At 32.0% G+C, this 22,375-nt stretch overlaps 1 protein-coding gene across 2 annotated transcripts in view; it reads right to left on the bottom strand.

The window, feature by feature from the left end:
* LOC111059194 (alpha,alpha-trehalose-phosphate synthase [UDP-forming]) overlaps positions 1-11,819 on the bottom strand; it is a 43,929-nt gene extending 32,110 nt beyond the window's left edge. Inside the window, exons 1-4 of one of the 2 annotated variants that reach the window (XM_039429133.1) lie at positions 11,206-11,819; positions 9,675-9,831; positions 6,826-6,951; positions 948-1,100 (exon numbers count right to left, since the gene is read on the bottom strand). In XM_039429133.1, the coding sequence (XP_039285067.1) occupies positions 948-1,100; positions 6,826-6,951; positions 9,675-9,831; positions 11,206-11,321 (552 nt within the window). In that variant the 5' untranslated portion in view covers positions 11,322-11,819. The remainder of the gene's footprint in view (positions 1-947; positions 1,101-6,825; positions 6,952-9,674; positions 9,832-11,205) is intronic. The other variant, XM_039429134.1, reaches the window with a different exon arrangement.
* Between the last annotated feature and the right edge of the window lie 10,556 nt (positions 11,820-22,375).

The following is a 22,375-nucleotide window of genomic DNA, read 5'->3' as shown; positions in this document are numbered from 1 at the left end:
TGTATTTATTAATTGAAGAAAACTACTCACTTGATTGCACCCTTTTCAACACGATATTTCCCTGTTTCATAGATGAATATGTCTAGACCTACCAAACCGGCCGGAGACATCACAGCTTAGTTAGTTAGCTCTTGTTTTCGTTTTAGTATGAGATCGGAAACCGACTTGTGAGCATAAACATTCTGCATAGGCATTGTTATGCCGCCATAACATTGAATCCACTTTTCATGAAAAACATTATTAGCAACCTCCTGTAATTGTCACCACAAACCCATATTATTTAGAATCATTTTCCGTCTCACTATCGTCTGTGAGACGATTCATCGTCTAAATTGTCTACTGCATATTCCATTTTTCTATCAGTTGACCGATTTCTTATAATATTGATTGTTAGGAAAGTTGTAATATTGTAAATATGGGGACAATATGAAGGTACCTCCTTGAGAGACATTTATAAGTCCGGTGTCCCTGGAAACAACGAATGCTCTAGCACTTTCAATGTAGAAAATAATAGATGACATGGATAAATATTACAAAATACTGTACTTTCTAAATGGCCCTTCTCATTAGTATGAAAGTTGTAGGCTATTCATGAGCAAGGTCTACTGTTCGCAGAACTACTAGTTATTAATTCTACATTGTTGAAAAACGATCTGGCAACAGAGCAAAGCAAGAAAGAGATAGCGATATCCGCTTGAATGATAGAAGAGGATAGTAATACTATCAACTATACAAAGCGCTATCCATTCTGTTGAATGATATTTATTATTGAATTGTAATGTAAATGTTTTATGATGTATTTTTTTATGGAAATAAATTGAATTGAATTGAATGATAGTAATATCATTGTCAATCAAACACTGCCATTATAACGTGGAACTCACTATAGGTGACATTTCATACATCACTTGAGTCTGGCTCATATGAAATATTGTATGAATACTCACGTTTCTGACTGTATTGGCGCACAGCATCAAATGATAGTCGTGAATCCAAATGAGTGGCGTATTGCAGGCCACACCATTCGCCTCAGTCTTTGGCAATGATCTCAGTGACTGGATTGTATGATTCGCAAACATTCTGTTCACTTCTTGATATGACTGAAACCAAATCAAATCAAACTTAAATACGGTTTTTACAAAACAAAATATTCGACTGAGTCATTGTCAATATTGTAGAACCGTTCCAAAATTGAATAAAAACACAAATATGTTGTCAAATTCTACACTGTTTTATTTAGTACAAGACCAAGGTATGTCAACTTGAAAATGTGACCGGTGTGGTCACCAAACCTTGGTCGTGTACAGAATAAAACAGTGTACAATTTGACAACATATGTGTGTTTTTATTCAAAACGAAATATATTACAATTACCACCAATAGAACATAAAAGGAATACTTATACGAAATAAAAGTATTAGTAAATATAAAATAGAATTATAGTACCCTTTGAAATTGATAAAATAAGTATACAAATTATAACAAAATCTATTATTTTATTAATTTCAAAGGGTACTATAATTCTATTTTATAAATACAAGAAAGTAGTCCTGTATTAGTAAATATATTACAATTACTACCAATGAAACATGATTCAATACTAATACGAAATAAAAGCATTAGTAACTAATTGATAGTATTGTTCTAAGTATTATGAACGTTTTATATACTACTGCAGTTTGTGATGGGGCAGGTTAAACATGTATGAGATAAACTAGACTTTTCAGTTGGAGTTGTCAGGTCAGGTAGCCTAACCTCATTTTCAAAACAAGCTAAAATAAAGTAAATATGTTATCTGTCAATACATAGAAATAACTAACGATTTGAGAACGAATGATATGATTAAAAGTAACTAGAAATATTCATTAGAGATATACATCCAGTTCATCCAGTTTTTGTACAGCTTCAATGAATAACAAAAACTCCATGAACTTGTAAGTTTCTAAAAATATATTTTGTTACTTTATTATACAACTAGCAGGTAACCCGTGCTCCGCAAGGACAGAAAACTTGAGAAACTGAAAACTTGAAGTAATGAAGTCTTGAAGAATTGAAAAAAGGCCAATAACCATCCTCAGTGAAATAAGAATTTATAATGCAAAATTCCAAGTTGATCAGTTGACTAAAGTACGAGATAAATTACTATTAACATGAAAAGGAGAAAATCATTTCTCCCTCCACAGTTTGTAGCATAGACACAGACGGACATCCTGCGCACAATTGGATGCGCCGTGTCATTTTGCTTCATGTTCTTGTGATGAACACATCTCCGTAACATATACAAACCAATATAGGCTACCTGCTGACCAGTTCACTACTTGGAACATTGCCAGCAATAGATGGAGGGGAGTGTTGCCGCGTCGCGTTACAAAGCTCTCTCACTCAGACACAAAAGAAGGAGAATGCTGCTAGGTAGTGGGAGTGATTAGTGGAGGATAGAGCATCGGACCTCTCCGTCTTCGAGAAAGAGCCGTGTTAAAAGTAATTTATCTCGCACTTTAGTTGAGACGTGATGGTGCGTCATTCGTGAATTTCCTATCCCGTACGTGTGTATAAGCCAATTCTTTCCTTTATTATTAGATTATATCTACAAATCACTAACAAAAATCCAATAATTCTTGAAATTTCCCCTGGAATTTTATTATAATTTATAATACCGACATGCAGACATTATTTCAACTGCAAATACATGCAAAGATTTTACCCACTAACTGAAGTGAGTAGGTAGAAGACTTGGGCTCAGTTGCACAAAATCCTGTTAAATTTTAATTGTGATTGAATGCCACAAGAACCAATCTTAGAACCCTTCTTTTCATAAAGTATTCTTTGATTGGTTCTCGTGGCATTTAATCATAATTAGAATTTTAACAGGCGTTTAAAATAATAATTTATAATTCATGCCGAATTTTAACCGGCATGTGAACAATGCAGATCGTTATTGATCAAGAAACTTGTTCATGAAACTTTTCAAAATCAAATCAATCAAAATTACTTACATACAAGTGTTTTAAGCGCACACATGTTAATCAAATAGCTGATTCAATTGTCGTATTGAACATGGAATTTCATTCGGAGTACAAAGTGACTTAACTGGAACAATATCTGATGCCATAAGAAATATGGTGAATGATGTATCTAAAGGTGCGTACAGACTTTTGCTCTGCTCCGCTACCGAACGTCACTCCAGCAGAGCGATTGATGATCGACCGGGGAGCAACAGCGGTTCGACCGGGGAACGCGAGAAGATCTAACATCTTCCGTTCATGATGGGTGCGACTGCTGAGCGGGGGCGGAGCGACTGCGGTACGATGGAGGAACGAGGGCGGTACGAGGGCGGAGCGTGCTCGGTGCGGATTGGAAGCGCGTATATGTGTACGCAGCTTTATACGTCTCAACTGATGAGACTCAATTTTATTCAATTAATGGCCATTTCTAGTACTGAAGGGGGAAAGAAGTTTAAAGTACTTTGAACCATTCACGAAAGTATAATCCACGAAGAACATGATAAAACCCGTTCATAATTGGACAAGTCCTAACAGGACAAGAAGTAATAGGTGTTCTTCAAATCTTATTATCCATCTTGTATCAGTAAATGTGTTGACATAAGAATTATATAGTTTCTCATAGTACAATGGTCATTATTATATTGCTAACAAATTTCTTAATGATTTAGATGGGTTTATTTTTTCAAGTAAGAAGTTTTTTTTCGATGAAGGGTACTATTTTAATTTCATTTTATTTATTTTTAGTGGAAGTAGCCCTTGTTGACCGAGCGAAGTGAGGTCTAAGATTGAAGTCGACGGTTTTGCATTTCTCTTTATGTTTATATGTTCCGCATTTACGGCGAAACGCAGCAATAGACTTTCATTAAATTTGACAGGTATGTTCCTTTTTGAATTTCGCGTCGAAGTATATAGTATAAGGTTTTTTTGAATTTTTGTATTTTTAAGGATAATACAAAAGGAAAAGGAGTCTCCTTCAAACGCCAATATTACCGTAAAAATCAGACTATAGAATTATTCATCATACATCAGCTGTCGAGTGGATTATTAATTACATGCGATGAGGCATGCAATTAATATATCAATGTAGACCCTAACTTGGTAAGAAATCAGCTGTTGTGTGGACTATTAATTGCAAGCAATGAGGCATGCAATTGATAACTCGAAGTTGCATATTATTTTCCCACGGATTTTCTCTGCTTTCAACTTGGTAAGCTTCTGATGATAGTAGCATAGTTTTTACAACAAATTATTGTCGATACAACAACCCAAAAAGCCACTATTAGTTGTTTACACACCGATATCTCGCCGACTCGTCAGGACAGGACATAATTCACTCTGATGGACAGGCTGTGGTTTTCAACTGCGCGAGGTCTACTGTTTACAGAACTACTAGTTATTCATAATAATTTTATTGCAACTCCTATCCATCGAATTATAGACTAACCTTTGCTAATACAGTGCCGGTTGCACAAAAGCCGGTTAAATTTTAACCGTGATTAATTCCACCAGAATCAATCGGAGAAGCCGTATTTTCAAAAACGCCTTCTCTGATTGGTTCTCGTAAAGTTAATTACGGTTAAATTTTAACCGAATTTTTTGCAACCGGGCCAAAGTGGTAGATTTAGATACTTTATTCACATTTGAATACATTGCCAATTACTTGCGCTATTAGCTTATTATGTCGATTTTTTCAGGAGAAAAGGGTTTTGAATTTCAGTCAAACTAGTTTATAACCAGATTAATCGGGAAATGGAGGTTGAGTGGAAATCGAATTGAATTAATAACGATTCATTTTCATAGTTAGATTAATTTGGTTCAATTTATTCGACTTCTCCGAAGTTCAATGACCGGGGAATCGTCAAAATGTCTTCTACAATAAAGACAAATCAATGAAATTAAAACTACGTTTTACAAAAGAAATCTACGTTTTACAAAAGAAATCTAAGTTTTACAAAAGAAATCTACGTTTTACAAAAGAAATCTACGAATTACAAAAGAAATTAATTGTAGCAATTAAGCTTCATGAGATTAATGATCTTACATGGAAACATTCTTACAAAGAAATCTACGTTTTACAAAAGAAATCTACAAATTACAAAAGAAATTAATTGTAGCAATTAAGCTTCATGAGATTAATGATCTTGAATGGAAACATTGTAAATTTTGAAGAAATTGGAAAATTCTATAGAAATTTAGAAATTCTAAGAAATTTAGAAGAAATAATGACTTTGATAGAATGTTTCTTCCGACAAAAGTGGTATCAACAAATTGATATAGAATTCATTGGAAGACAATCAATAATATTCAAGTTGGAATAAGATTCCAACATTAGAGAAAAAACGTCATTACGATAAAAATATTGTAAAATATATTATTATCAGTACGGATACTAATTGCTTAAGAGTGGAAAGGCATTAATTATGAATCATTGACACTCTACGATTCATTAAAAAATTAAAAAATCTAGTAACATAAACAAATGTAATTCAGATAATGGAAATGCTCCACGCACACGAATCTAATCATGCTAATAAATCATTTTAGATTTGTAAACATCAATAAATTTCATTTGTTTCCAAAACTTTGTAATTTTCAATGGAAACCCGTTTAACACGCAGTGTAACAGATTTGAATAAAATCAATAGTGACCTTTGATATGACTGACACAGTTTGGCTTCATCAATCAGTATTAATTGTATATTATCAAAACATAGGCAACACTTCAGCAACAATATTGTGTTACAAAACTATTAGTTTGACCCAAATTCTCTTTTCAAATTCAGTGGTATGCATGAAATGGGAGTCTCATCATCAGATATAATAATAGCGGAATATCTATTCTACTATTGAGCATTGAAAATACTAATAGAAGAACCACCTGAATCGAGAGAAACCTTTCTTAGCAATAATCATAATTCATATCCCCAGATGCATTTCAACTAAGACAACCGCTGAGATAATAATAACTAGGGAGAGTTATTATTCAATCATTGACACCAAAATGACGATTTGATTAATTTATTCTACAGCTTTTTTGTTGATAAATAGCTATTTTGTAATTATACATAAATTTATTCTTTTCTGTATTTGAGATTGTAACTACAGTTCATATTGCAAAAACGAGTGTTACCTTACGACTCTGTGCCAACACACAAGGTTTCCTTATGTTGGTTGTGGAGAAAGAAAATATACGTTGGCAGTGAAAAAAAATATTTGCAGTTCTTCATTCATTATATTATCATTTTTTATAGTATTTTATATTTTTTCACGAGTATTGAAACTTATATTTCTTGATTTATACTAAAGAAAATATGTTGGCAGTGAAAAAAGAAAATATATTTGCAGTTCTTTATTCATTATAATATTATTATTTTTCATAGTGTTTTGTATTTTTCACGAGTATTGAAACTTATATTTCTTGATTTATACTGTATTGCAACTTGTTTTCGTTTTACAATAAATGTTTTATTCTAATTCATTTACGTAGATTAGAAAAAATGATAGAAAGCTTGGGATGTAAAAAAATGAGATAATCTGGAAATCACAGAAAAATAGGTAAAATAGAGTTAATCTTCAAGTAGAGTAAATTCGTATGACTTTTAATTGGTGGGGATTCACTTGCGAAATCGTCCCGATTCGCATGAATACATAATTTGAGCCATACTTCAGCCAGGATCGTCAGTTCAACGTGTACATCCCATAACGTGGGAGCTAATCTTTGAGAAAGCAAATTTAAGAAAAATGCTTTTTCAATTTAATATAAGTGATATAAAATCTTTCTAAAATACGGTAGTGGTACAGTTGAAATTCGACATTTTACCTTCCAATGATCGGCAGAAAATACAGCTCTGTCAGGCATTGAGTGAAATAGAGGCCAAAACGTTCTGTTGCAACATCCATTGTAGTAGCTGTCGAATACCTGGGGTTCAACCTGAACTGCAACCACCTACAGTTTAACAATATTATAAAGTAGAATATTAAATTATTGATTATTCAACAAATTGCAAAAAATCTAATCAAATAATAAATGTATAAAACAGTTATTTCAATCATAAAACTTACTCATTTCTTTCTACTCTACATAAAATATAGATAAAATACTTTTGAAGAAATTCTATTATGGCATACTGCTTTGGGGTGCTTCAAGAGATGCACTGATGGTTTTCAAAGCCCAGAAGAGAACTGTTAGGATCATATTTGGGAAGCCCCATAGATTTTCTTTTCGGTCCATTTTCAAGCCATCAAGAATCATGACAGTTCCTGCTCTTTATATTTACAACCTGGCTATTTTTGCTTATAAGTCACATGACAGTTGGACAACAGGATCTGATATTCATGATCTTTTCACCAGATCAAGAAATGTTTTATGAACAAAGTACGGAGCATAAAAGTATAAAGGTTTTTAATTCGTTGCCAACCCGGTTAAAGGAGGCTCAATCATTTGGCCTGTTCAAAAGAATGACTAAGGACTGGTTGATTGAGGAGTGTCCGTATAGTTGGCAGGCACTCATAAATTAAATCCTAGGCCTTCCTTTCAACATTTTCAAGATTAATTACTATGTGAAAGAGGCTGATAGACTGACTATATTTAGTACCGTACTCTACTATTCTATTTTTTATCTATAAATGTTTGTTTTTTGTGTTACTGGTATCTATAATAGTGTGCATCATAGTCATAGTTACTTTTGTCATCTTAATATAATGCATTGTTTAGAAATAAGAACTTGTATTGCTAGATTAAGTTATGTTTTTATTGACTGATTTTTGTATGACAATTGTCCATGCTTTTCTTGTAATGGCCTATGACATGTAATATATAAATAAATAAATTATTAAAATTCGTATGATTGTTTCGATGAAGCATCAATCCATTTTCAAAGCAAACTTTTGTTTCACTGTCCATTCTGCATAGTATTTTTAATAAATTAGTTGAATATGATTCATTTCTACCCTGTTTTCCTCATATACCTTATCAGTGCTTGTCCAGTTTAAAAAGACATTTTGCTCAATGATTGACAATTCGTGCACACCTTCCTGATAATTTAAATCATTTAGTGAAAGGCCTCGAGCCTTTAAAATATCATGTATAGTTGATAACTATTGCATTTTGATTGCTAAAACGAAGAACGCTACGAAAATAACACTTGGCGGCAGACTCAAGTGAGGCGGCCATGTTTCTAGATCTTCAACCCAACATCAATTGTAGTAGCTGTCGAATACCTGGGGTTCAACCTGAACTGCAACCACCTACAGTTTAACAATATTATAAAGTAGAATATTAAATTATTAATTATTCAACAAATTGCAAAAAATCTAATCAAATAATAAATGTATAAAACAGTTATATCAATCATAAAACTTACTCATTTCTTTCTACTCTACATAAAATATAGATAAAATACTTTTGAAGAAATTCTATTATGGCATACTGCTTTGGGGTGCTTCAAGAGATGCACTGATGGTTTTCAAAGCCCAGAAGAGAACTGTTAGGATCATATTTGGGAAGCCCCATAGATTTTCTTTTCGGTCCATTTTCAAGCCATCAAGAATCATGACAGTTCCTGCTCTTTATATTTACAACCTGGCTATTTTTGCTTATAAGTCACATGACAGTTGGACAACAGGATCTGATATTCATGATCTTTTCACCAGATCAAGAAATGTTTTATGAACAAAGTACGGAGCATAAAAGTATAAAGGTTTTTAATTCGTTGCCAACCCGGTTAAAGGAGGCTCAATCATTTGGCCTGTTCAAAAGAATGACTAAGGACTGGTTGATTGAGGAGTGTCCGTATAGTTGGCAGGCACTCATAAATTAAATCCTAGGCCTTCCTTTCAACATTTTCAAGATTAATTACTATGTGAAAGAGGCTGATAGACTGACTATATTTAGTACCGTACTCTACTATTCTATTTTTTATCTATAAATGTTTGTTTTTTGTGTTACTGGTATCTATAATAGTGTGCATCATAGTCATAGTTACTTTTGTCATCTTAATATAATGCATTGTTTAGAAATAAGAACTTGTATTGCTAGATTAAGTTATGTTTTTATTGACTGATTTTTGTATGACAATTGTCCATGCTTTTCTTGTAATGGCCTATGACATGTAATATATAAATAAATAAATTATTAAAATTCGTATGATTGTTTCGATGAAGCATCAATCCATTTTCATAGCAAACTTTTGTTTCACTGTCCATTCTGCATAGTATTTTTAATAAATTAGTTGAATATGATTCATTTCTACCATGTTTTCCTCATATACCTTATCAGTGCTTGTCCAGTTTAAAAAGACATTTTGCTCAATGATTGACAATTCGTGCACACCTTCCTGATAATTTAAATCATTTAGTGAAAGGCCTCGAGCCTTTAAAATATAATGTATAGTTGATAACTATTGCATTTTGATTGCTAAAACGAAGAACGCTACGAAAATAACACTTGGCGGCAGACTCAAGTGAGGCGGCCATGTTTCTAGATCTTCAACCCAACATCAATTGACGATCTGGCAGCACCGATCACAGGGAGTTTGGTGGGGATGACAAGCTGTCCAGCTCTGTGAAAATCACCCCTCTACCGCTTGTCTGTGACTTATGATGTATGATCAGTGGTTGAAAAAATTACCCTCGTAAAATGAAACAAATAATGTGAAGAATGTTCCAAACCTGACTAGAAAGGAGTCCAGCTGTGGGTGTTTTGTCATTAGGATCCGACTCAGGAATTAATTCTTCAGGATTATCCAACTGAATCCCTGGCCATCCAATCCATATTCCCTTATTTCTAACCACAACAGGGGCTACAGCTGTTACTAAACCACCAGCACTGAAAACAGAATATAAAATGTATGAAATACAAGTTTCCAAATCAAGTTTTAATATTCACACTTGCATTTTCAATTAATTTATCAAATAATTAGTCGAAGATATAGTAAATTTAGAAACAGACCTGTGAAGATGTGGATTTACCGAGATAATAAAATTCTAACTTTGTTGAAGTTCTGACACTGTGTTACTTGTAAATATTTGAAAAAACACTTACTTTTCTTGGAGTATTGAGGAATGCATAATTCACTCCTGAAGAGGAGCTTCATCAGCCTGATGAGGCTGAGGCCAAGAAAAGTAAGTGTTTTTTTTCAAATATTTACAAGTAACACAATGTCTGAACTACAACAAAGTTATTATAATATAGTGTTTCGTCATGGAAAGCAACATCAATAAAATTCTACTCTTCTTTTCTTAATCTGAAATTTTTAATCTTTATTAGATTTTTATTTCTATTGTGTAGTTACCATTAAACAGAGCAGATTATTTCTTCGCTCTGAATAATCATATAAAATTTTATCGTTGAATAAAAGCACATTACGAATCAACGTTGGATCAATTATTGCATCTGTATATTAACAAGTCTAGAATAATGGATTCAGAGTTAAAAACTTTATTATGTAACATGGAACAATAAGATTCGTTACACAATCATCATAGTGATTACCTCTTTAATGAGTCATACCGTAGTTGAAAAGCTATAAAGAATCGATAAGATGCTGGTGAAGGAAGAAGAAAATTATGCTGAACTTATGTCTAAATTTATAGGCGTAGGCTATATTACTTGAAACGTCCCTTGTGTGATACTTCCAAAAATTCAATTTATGTCATATAAATGGTTATGAATTTGGTAACTACGGTATAACAAAAAAAGATCAATATGTCAATTAGTTATCCACTGTAAAAAAATGATCAATTTTTAAATTTTTAGTTGAATTATATGAGCTGCAGTTTAAAAGATTGTAGGCCTATGTTTTAGGCTAGTCAATACCGTAAAAATTGAGTGCCTCGTTCAAGTACAACTTTTTCTCAGCCAATACATTGTTAAATTTAAAAAATATATTACTGAAATAAGATAAAGTAAGTCTACAATATATATTAATTTATAAATAAAATAGAATTAATAGTAAGTCTAAAATATAGATGAATTAATAGATTTCAGAACTTCCATGGGCTTCCAGAACATTCTCAAGTAAAGAATACAATTTTTAATAGGTTCAACCCGGTCCCGGTAGTCTTTCTTAAAATCCTAATTGTTTCACCAGATACAAGTATTTCTATCCTAGACTCTTGAAAACGTTTAAATAATTCTTGAAATATGTTAAAAGATAAGAATTTTATTCCGATTAAGCTTAAATTAGTTGCAGTTTCTCACCTTGCATGTCTGGACAGGTTTCCACTAGCATCTCTCTTCAACACAAAAGGCAAACGATTTGAAACCACAATGATTTTTCCTCCAGCAATACCATCAGTGTCAGGATTATCAATCATTTTGATTTGATTTAATTTTAGAACATTCAAAATGTCTTGTAAATAGCTTACCTACCAAGTTAATACACTGATACAAACTTTTTGAATGCAGGACTTGAGTGTAAAAAATTGTACCCGGCAATACAATAATACGACTTATCACGACCGAAACTGTAATGAATATTAAAAGAATTTAAGCTCATAAATTTGTAACAAATAAGTAAACGGGTAAAAACACGTGACGCAAATGAACTTTTTTATCAAAATGTTATCTTGATTGACGAGTTTGAAGGTTATGTTTTCGTTGAACGTTAATAACAAAACTAAACAGAACACAATTAAATAAATTTAACAATCCTAGAGCAGACTGCTTGTTAATCAACACGATGCAAAAGAGATATGAATAAACACTAGTTTAAATCATGGACCGGCATGTCTGTTTTATAGTAATTTATAATCAAACAATCTATCAAACTATCTCGAAGCAACCGTTCTCTGCCACTGTCAGTGAAACACTGTTGCCAATATTGCAATTTTATTTTGTGATTCAATTGAAGCGACATCAGCGCTACACGGCAACACATTGCACTATTATAGACAGCGCACAACGAGAAGACCCCTGAGTATCATCTGAAACAATCCTAGTTTAGGACCTTCTCGTCATACCTATGGTTATCAAAAAACCTTGAATTTTATTAACTTCTAATACCGTATTTTGTGTCTTTTGAAAATAATTTATTAGTTTCAAGCTTTTTAAACTATAAAATATAATTGAATAGAATGTAGAAATGAAAAAACAAACCTTTTGATGTCAGTGTCAAACTTTCTAAATTGGCGGGATTTTTTAATTTTTCGGAAATTTTGTTTTTATTACCGGTAATGCATAACAGATGGACAATAATTGTATAATTATATAATAATTTGACAGAAGATAATCATGATAAATTGAGACAGAAGATATTGACAGACTAATATTATTCTAGAAGATATTGTTTTTATAAATCTTTGAATACCATACCTGTTAAGATGTAAATTTATGACCAAATAAAATGGTGAAATATTTTACTTATTTCTATCCACTATTGTTCGGGGGTAGAAAACGACTCGCTATAATGAATGACTCAGTAATAAAGCAAAATAAGGTTTATATTCCACAATATCATCATAACTCTCTGACAAATTGATATTCATTTAACACCGAATGAAATACAAATTTGTGGTAGTAGTTATCCATACTCGATAAAAAGATTAATATAGTCCAACCACAGATTTATTAAGAAACGAGATACCGGTCTCGGTTGTTACACCATTATCAATCTCAGTTTTCCAGAGATTGATAATGGCTCAGTTTACCAGAGATAATTGATAACGGTGCAAGAACCGAAACCGGTATTTCGATTTTTTAATAAATCTGTGATTGGAGAAAGTATCTAGTCTCTCATTCTATATCATTATAAGAAGTAAAAACGGCTTTTAGATATCAATGTGACCAAACATTTGTGACCAGTCACAAATAAGCTACCTATTTGAAAACGTTTCAACTACCTACCTGACTTACATCTTTTCAATCGATTTATATGAATCTCTTGATAACCATTTGTTACAAAGCAATCCATTACAATTAAGGTCTATCGTATAAGTTATTTGAATGAAAGTATCACAAACATTTACCCTGTTTTACAGTAAGAGAAGCATTTTATAAGCTTACACTCAAATTGTATAATAAAATGTTTGAAAAGTGGCACACTCACAATGTATCCTACTCACTGCTGCAGTACATACTACTTTGCAGTAAATCAGGATTCCCACATTACTTTTTCTGCACCAGACTATTTAAGCTTACTACTTAATATCAGGGACCGAGCTTCGCTCTGGAGTACAAAAGCATAAAAAATTTATTACGAAATAAGAAATTATAATAACATTCATACAGAAATGTTCTATCTAAATACAGTAAATTGAGATTAATTCCCAGAGGAATGCAAAAATTTCCCTCACAAAGGCACAGTTGCACAAATCCGGCTGAATTTTAATCCGGATTAACTTCACGTGAACCAAATCATAGAAGACCATTTCAAAAAAATGGATCTACTGAAATTAATCAAGATTGAAAATAACCCGGCTTTTTTGCAACCGGCACTAAGTACCTGATTGAATGATTACAAAAGTTCAACAACTGAGTCATAATTTTGACACAGTCCCACACAATCATATGAACTCGCTCACTCACTTCCATCACCAACAGACGACGAAATAATTATTATCAGCTGTTTTATCCAAGGATGAACAACAATTGTCCTTTTAATGTCCTTCAGCGAGTTTTTCCAGGGATGAGACTTAGTGCAATCGAATCTTTATATTATAAACCTACTATATGTTCTGAATTTCGTGAGAATCATTAGAGTCATTTTCGAGATCCGGTGAAATGCAAACATAGAAACATCTAAACATATAAACAGAAGTTGCTCGTTTAATAGTATAGGATTATAATGTAGGAATTCAGCACATTATAAGTAGTAATAGTCTGGTGCAGTGAAAACTGTGAGAATCCAGCTTTATTCTGTTTTACTGCAGCTGTAAGAAGCTTACATTGTTAATAAATGTTTTATTAAATTATTAAACAAACCTTAGACGGTCATTACTAATGTCATTACTGGAGACTAATGCCATTAATAATGATCGTGTAATGAGGCATAAATAGTAATGATGGACGGTAATGACAAAAATCCGGATTTTATCCAGCTTAATGAAGTTTGCAGATTTGCAGTATTGTGCCAGGATTAAAAGAGTGCATCTTTAGTCCACAAATTGGAGAGCTGCACTAACAAGAGTATTGAAAAGTATCAAACTATTACCACATATAAGGAAACTTTTGAACAAGCAATTATAATAATGCTCTTCAATTTCACTCCATCACGAACTGCTTGTTAATGATCTTTATTCAATACTAAAATTACGACATACCAGTCTGATTTCAAATCAAATGTAGTGAAAAGTATTGTAAAGTAATTATTAAAACTTTGGAATAATTTTACTGAGCCAATTCATTTGTTTATGAAAATATTATTCTTAAACCACAAATCATTTACAAGTATCACTCTTAACTACTCCATCTATAATCTCACTTACTCAACAATAATTATTGTTTAGTAAGTTGATTCCATAATAATTATTATTTTGAAATAAATGATAGAATCAATGTAAATTCTCATATTACTTGTTAATATAAATCAATTATAATTATTGTGAGTTCGCATCTTCCTACATCCAAAAATCCTCCATCCCATTTTCCTATTCTTTGAAAAAGGATGGAATTATTAGCAGTTCTAGAACGGACACATTGTCTCTTTTCAACCAAGGTCAAGAAACAGAAGAAGACTGAGATGATCACGTGACCACGGAGTGATGCTTCTCATGTAATAAAAAGCCGTCTCACTGAGCAAAATCGCCATCCAGTCTCATTAAATAAACACGATTTTCCGGTTGACTTTTGCAAAATCATTTTTAATCATTCAAGGCATTCAAATGAATGCACCAGGAGGAAAGCTTTCATTTGCAAATAGCAGGAATTATAGTAGAGAATAAAAATTGCTATAGTATTATATAATAACCAAGCAATGTTATGGCTTAGATTTTTTAAGAGTGGACCAGAAGTCTGCTACTATACAGCGGTTACTTTTCGTGTATTAATATGGATTGATTATTATTTTGCTTAGAACTGTATTATAGATTACACTATTATTTTTATTGCATTATTTTATTATTATGGCGCGAAATAGAATATGATTTGATGTGATTTGATTTATAAAGCACCAAGGTATGGAAATGTTATAGAACATTAAACTTCTGTTGATTTTTTTATATTTTAGTACAATCTACAATAATAAATTATATTGATTCATTCTTTGTAGTAGAATGGTTGTAGTCTGTAATCCTAGTCCATTCTTTGTAATAAAATTATAAATACATTCTTTTTAGGTGTATTTTGCAAGTAAAAATGATCTATTAGTCATTTATTATTATCTATTTTTCATCAATTTGATTATCAAGTTAAAATCATAACAATCCTGAATCAGTCAAGTGTCAAGGAACATGATTTTGAATGTTCTAATGTTCATAATTATTTTGTAATAGACTTCTGGATCGTAGCATACTTTTGCGAATGAAAAACATCTACTTATACATTTACATACAATGTAGTTGAAATTTAAAGAAATATGATGAGCTGTTTGCTTGATTCTAGTTCACTGGAATGAAGAAAATCCAGTCTTTTACACAGCTACCGTCTTTTACACAGCTACGGTACCTAAAATATAGCACTCTCACGCGCAGTAGGCCTACTTACATAACAAAATAAATGCGATGTAACATTCAAAGGTACCACACAATAAAAGTAATCTAGCAACAACAAAGCAACTCAAGTGAGTCCAAGGAAATTGTTGAAATTGCAATTTTAATTGGATAAATTTCAATGAATAAAACTCTCCGATCTTCTACAAAAGGCAAGGACGTTCTTTCTTGGAGCACTTAACAACTTCAGAGCACAATGTGGATACTCTTTATTTAATTCAGCATTATGATGATTGTAATTGTAGTTTATGTTGTTTCTGTAGCAGTTCATCTTTTGATCTCCCACATACAATTTCGAAATTTCTCACATTTTGAGCGATCTATCTCCAATATTCACTTTCTTGGTAAGTTATCAAAAGTTAACTTGGTATCAACCAAATCTGGGAGATTTGCATCTCTCATGAAATCTATGAATAAAATTTATCTACAAAGAATGAATAAATCCATGGATAAAAACATCATAGATTTTTGCAAAAATGGTCAAAAATTAAAATAGTTCAAACTCTCAGGAATGATAGTACTTGACGAGAGGAACAATAATATGTCATCACATTGGCGAAATTCTCTCCTATTCTTGAGTTATAAGCATTTGAAGATGAGTGATTTTACTGATCTGAGAGTGGAGAAAAGATTTTATGCTTCAGTGCATAACTCACCCTGTATTGTAGCGAAACGTCTCATATTATAGCACGACACTTGTTAGGTCAACCTCTATCGTATTGACATAAAAATTAGAAATCAAAATACCGGGTTTTCAACTTTATTTTATTTTCACAACATATTTCGACTATTAATGACGAAATTGCATTAATATTAGTCGATTCCTTTTTTCTATATATATAAAAGCGAAATGGCACTCACTCACTGACTGACTGACTGACTGACTCACTCACTCGCAGTACTAAAAATCTACCGGACCAAAAACGTTCAAATTTGGTAGGTATGTTCAGTTGGCCCTTTAGAGGCGCACTAAGAAATCTTTTGGCAATATTTCAACTCTAAGGGTTGTTTTTAAGGGTTTAAAGTTTGTCTTTTAGCATGTATATTCTTCTTCTCCCAATCTCTTAATTATAATTGAAATTTCCATATCATTTATAGAACTATAGAACTATAATCTAGATAGAGATTATAGTACCTCTTCGAAACAGTTGTTAACTGGCAACTAAATTAATAATTTTGTCAGGTTAACATTAAGTTGAGTTGACTTTGTTAGGTTGGCACCAAGTTGAAGATTTAAATGCATTCATCGCGGAAAAATTGATTGGGCACTGCTACTTCAATCCTGGGAATATTATATTACTAGCCGTCAGGCTCGCTTTGCTCGCCATATCCGTTTAGCCAGACGTTTAGTCTGGCCCCCGACTGGATTGTCCTAACATATGATAAAAATGCTCAAATGAAAAATGCAGGCGAGCGAAGCGAGCCTGCTGATTTCATTCTTGGACGATCCAGTCGGGGGTCCAGGGGGCGGAGCCCCCTGGCTAGACGGATATGGCGAGCGAAGCGAGCCTGATGGCTAGTTTATAATAAAATAAAGTTAAAAGCAGTGTACCGGTACTTTGATTCCTAATTTTTACGTTCTGTTTTCTTTCATTTCAGTATTCCAAATCCATTTCTTAAAATATTTTAGTAAAGTACGGTAGTGAATTTGATATTGTGAAGGTTTCCACATTGAGGCTAGGGCCACATGAGCGCACAAAGTGCGTCCGTTGCAACTAACTTTTCGCGGCCGTCGCCAATGACACCACACGAGCGTTGAGTGTGGTGCGTCAACGTCAGTTGGCTTTACGCAATTGAACCAGACGAAGCAATAACTTTTGCATGTCTCGACGTGCGTTGTAGCATTTCTGCGCAGTTCAAAAATCACCGTCCGTTACTACTTGGTACGCAAGTACCTCGTGTGTTGTCACCAATTCACTTCTATGTATTTCTACAACGGACGTCAAAAAGTAAGTTGCAACGGACGCACTTTGTGCGCTCATGTGACCCTAGCCTCAGGCTAGGAGAAAGACACAAACAAAAATTTAATGGAATGAATTAAATTTACTTTTCGAAAAAATAGATTTACCAAGAATGAATTGATAATGATTCTTATAAATATTTGATTGTGACAATTCCAAGTATTTCTATTCAGTAGCTAAGTATATACTTTTCGAAGTAGATTACCCGTACTGGGAATCGTTTTTTGTACTGTATTCTCTCTTCTCAAGGTAAAACTATTTCTTTGCAGAGAGTAATATGATAACTATTAGTAGGTGTTTATCTTTAAGAATATAGGAAGATAAATAAATTTCCACTCATTTTAATACAAAATTTATTTGCTACAAAATCCTACTCTTGTAAACAGTAGAAATAACTATAATTTGTACAGACTCTTTACATTTACAACAATACTATAACAAAATTAATTACAATGATTGTTTCACAATAGCAGTTCATCACTCGCAGAGGACATTCTAATGGCAAGCAACAAATTTAAGAGTTATAAAATGAATTCAAATATTTGGTTTTTCATAATAAAAAATGGTTCAATACTTCAATTGAAACGCGAATCCATCTATTTTAAAAAATCGATAAATTTGGAGGAAAAATTAAAAACGAAATTTGGAATTTCATTTAATAAATATTGAAATAAATTTATAATTTTTCAGTTACAGTTAACCATTCAAATATTGAATGTTTGGTCAAGGAGGAGTTTGTATGGAAGGGAGGAAGTACATAAAAATAAATATAGGCTACAATTTCTATAAATGAATACGGATTAAAAAATACATAAAACTTTATGACAAGTGATGAATTCCTATGTTTCACATAATTGATTTAGAAACGTAAATTATTTTAGTTGGCACTGTCTCATTCTAATAAAAATTGATAAAAAATATTAACCCGTCTGAATATCATCTACATATTTTTGAGGTCTTATTCACAACAAGGAACTCAATAGGATGGCAATATTGTTTATCGATAAATCTCATTAATAAAAAATCAGTACATCAAAATGGCAATTGATCAGTTTGATTATCAAGTTAAAAACATTCAGTACAGTACTTTCCAACTGGTTGAGCATTTGTTTTCAAGTCTTTATTGAGTACATTGGGAAAGTACTGTACCTCTTATTACCTTTTGAAATGGTAAACACCTAATTTCAAGAGGAGTAAATTATAATCACTGGAAACTTTACAAGGGATCAATAAATTCAATGGCAATATTGTAATAAAACTCAAAATTCGAGCAGATCAATATTTCAAAGCGTGTGAGATACTATAATCGTTCTAATAAAAACTTGTTTTGTGTATTCTTTTACAACACTGGTTATAAAACATTAATGTGAAAATTTATGAATAAAAACTTCACGTCGAACCATTCTTCCACTTATTCAAAAACTGATAACTGCTAGATTTCTATCTGTACATCTAAATATCATTATTGTGGCACAAAAATTAATGGCCTTAGAAAATACATTTGTACAAAACTCACTTTTTCTCTATACATAGGTATTTCGCCATTGTTAAGAATCATTTTAATGATTCAACTTGTCTAAAGCAACAAGTGCATGTAATATAATCACAGTAATGGCCATAATATTCCTTAAAATAATTTAAAATAAGTGACGTATACGTATCTCATCTTTACAATTCAATTTTTGATTACAAAATTATATTTACAACGAATCATAGAGCGTGATTCGAGTTGCTATATACTAGAACGAAGAGCGGCCAAACAGCACACCCTTTGGGTACGTATTTTGGCACAGATATTGTCAAATTTCACTAAAAATTTATATAAAAATAAATAAATTTTAGTGAAATTTGACAATATCTTTGTTTTCTTATTATTTTGGCACATATTTACACGAACGACAACTATTCAACACAGTCTATATTAAAAAATAATTAAAGTATAATACCTGAGGTGATGTAAATGAGCTTCATTATTGCACTTGATTCTCATCACCTTTTTTGTGCATTCCAACAAACTAGGAAACCAATCATGGCTCTCATTTTGTTTCTATAGCCAAATCAGAAGGAATTCACAAGAATAAATAAATTCGTTATTCTATTATCTACTTACAGTCTCTGTTAAGTCTAATCAGTTAAACAATTTTTACATTAATTTTGATTGACCACCGATTATCGTCTGGCACTTTATTAATTACAAATAAATCTATTTACAAGTAGAGTTCATCTATTTACACTGCGCTGACTACTGTTAATTAATTTGTCAGTGTTCTTAAGTCTAATCTATAATGTTTCTGGCAGGTTCTGCTTTGAATTCTCTAATAATTAACTAATAAATATTTACAATTAATAGAATACTTGATGCAGCTATCACATTCCGACATTGATCATCAACAATTATTTGACTCTGTGAATCTTTTGTGAGCATAAAGATCGATCCGTATATAGAGCACAAAAATAAAACAAAATCTCCACCCTTTGATTGACACTCATCGTTTACAAGTTTTTAGTTGTAGATGGCAAGGACAATTTCATCATATTTAAGAACAATCACTTATGGTTTATGAAGTTTTCAGTTGAATATTGACATCAATTTTGCCATTTTTGACAGTAATTAATATGATAGTTCTGATTGAGGTGGAAAACAAACACATAACAATAGTTTCTGTTTTCATTGTTTTGTGATTGATCTAAATTTGAACACCCAAAATAGTTGTCTACGACTCAGTCAAAGTATTATTCTATTTGGACTATGATATTATATAGATCATTATCTTGAGACACATTTTTAAGCCGTGTCCATACTGAACATATGTTCGGCAAACATGTTTGATGAGGAGCTCAGGGACAAACATTTTAAAAAGTTTGTACAATCATTGTTTGTCAAACAAAAAATTACTGTTCACAGCTGTAAAACACAAAACCTGTTTTCCCACTAAAATATTTTGTTTGGTGACGCGTCCACACTGGCCACGGGCAAACATTGTTTGTCAAACACAATAAAATTTGCCAAAACTTTTTCAACAAACATGTTTGTAGAACATTTGAACACGGCTTCACAGAGGGAGAAACCAATACAGATTATTTTGAACTAGCCTTTTTATATAGTTTTCCTTTCTTCTTGAATGTTGGAATGTATTTTTCTGTCGAATGAACACGTATTTTGGTGACGCTAACACAATTTCAATTTCAATTTCAATTTATTGGAAAAAAGATACATTGTAGTGAATGTAGTTAATCAGTGTGGATGCGACAGGCACACTGCCCAAAACCGCACAACCAGATATATGAAGAAAAAGGTTATGAAAGATTGTTATAAAACTTGTTGAATATGTATGAAACTTCTTCATAATTAAAAAACATTGTTTTACTTGTCAATATCACTTATAATTAATTTTATTATACTGCAGTATCATGTTGTTGTAGAGGTTATGAAAGATTGTTATAAAACTTGTTGAATATGTATGAAACTTCTTCATAATTAGAAAACATTGTTTTACTTGTCAATATCACTTATAATTAATTTTATTATAGGTACTGCAGTATCATGTTGTTGTAGAGGTTATGAAAGATTGTTATAAAACTTGTTGAATATGTATGAAACTTCTTCATAATTAAAAAACATTGTTTTACTTGTCAATATCACTTATAATTAATTTTATTATACTGCAGTATCATGTTGTTTTCAACACTGAAGAACAAAAAGTTCTATGTTGAAATAACACGGAACTGCAGTCCTGTAATTAGATGAACAATCAGCTTTAAGCTGGATTCGCATGCAACAGTGACGGTCGACAGTGGAAATATAATTCCCATAAGCTCTAATGGTATTATTCATACTCAGTCACAGTGGAAATATAATTCCCATAAGCTCTAATGGTATTATTCATACTCAGTCAGTCTGGCTGTTCCAATTAGAACTAACAGGAATTATATGTTCACTATTCACTGTCACTGGTGTGTGTGAATCCACCTTTAGAGTACAGTTGACAAATGAATCAATATTTGAAAAAACAAAAATTTATTTCGGTCATCAAATCCACATTTATTAAATTTATTAAAATAAAACTGTGTTTCTCCAGTTAAGGAGAAGTTCAACAACATCAATGAATAGTCAACAAATTTTATAATAATCTTTCATAATTATTTTCTTCATTTATCTGGTTGTGTTAAGCCCCACACACACACATCAATTTTTGCTGTTCTAGTGAGTACTATCAGATTTAACGGAACTTGATAAATATCATCTGTTTAATCCAATAGAATTTATAAATCAATTTATCATGTTGACAGAAATAAAACTGTGTTTCTTCAGTTCTGGAGAAGTTCAACAGCATCAATGAATAGTCAACAAATTTTATAATAATCTTTCATGATTATTTTCTTCATTTATCTGGTTGTGTTAAGCCCCCCCCCCCACACACACACACATCAATTTTTGCTGTTCTTCTGAATTCTATCAGATTAAAAGGAACTTGATGAACATCATTTGTTTAAATACAATAGAATTTATAAGGACGGCAAAATACCTTACGAACAAAAATCGATGTGTGTGTGCAGGGCTTAAAAGTCACCAAAATACGCGTTCATTCGTCAGTAAAATGCATTCTAACATTTAAAAAAGAACAACTACATACAAAGTGTAGGTCGAAATAATCTCAATTATATAATGGTGTCTCCGACTGTAAGAATGTGTCTGAAAATGATGATCTATATAATATAGTCTACATATTGTGTTTACCACAGTGTTTTTCCAAATATTATAAA

The sequence above is a fragment of the Nilaparvata lugens genome, chromosome 5 (assembly GCF_014356525.2).
Source record: "Nilaparvata lugens isolate BPH chromosome 5, ASM1435652v1, whole genome shotgun sequence".
Lineage (NCBI taxonomy): Eukaryota > Metazoa > Arthropoda > Insecta > Hemiptera > Delphacidae > Nilaparvata > Nilaparvata lugens.
The sequence above is the reverse complement of the archived record's forward strand: the minus strand, read 5'-3'. Positions and strand labels throughout refer to the sequence as shown.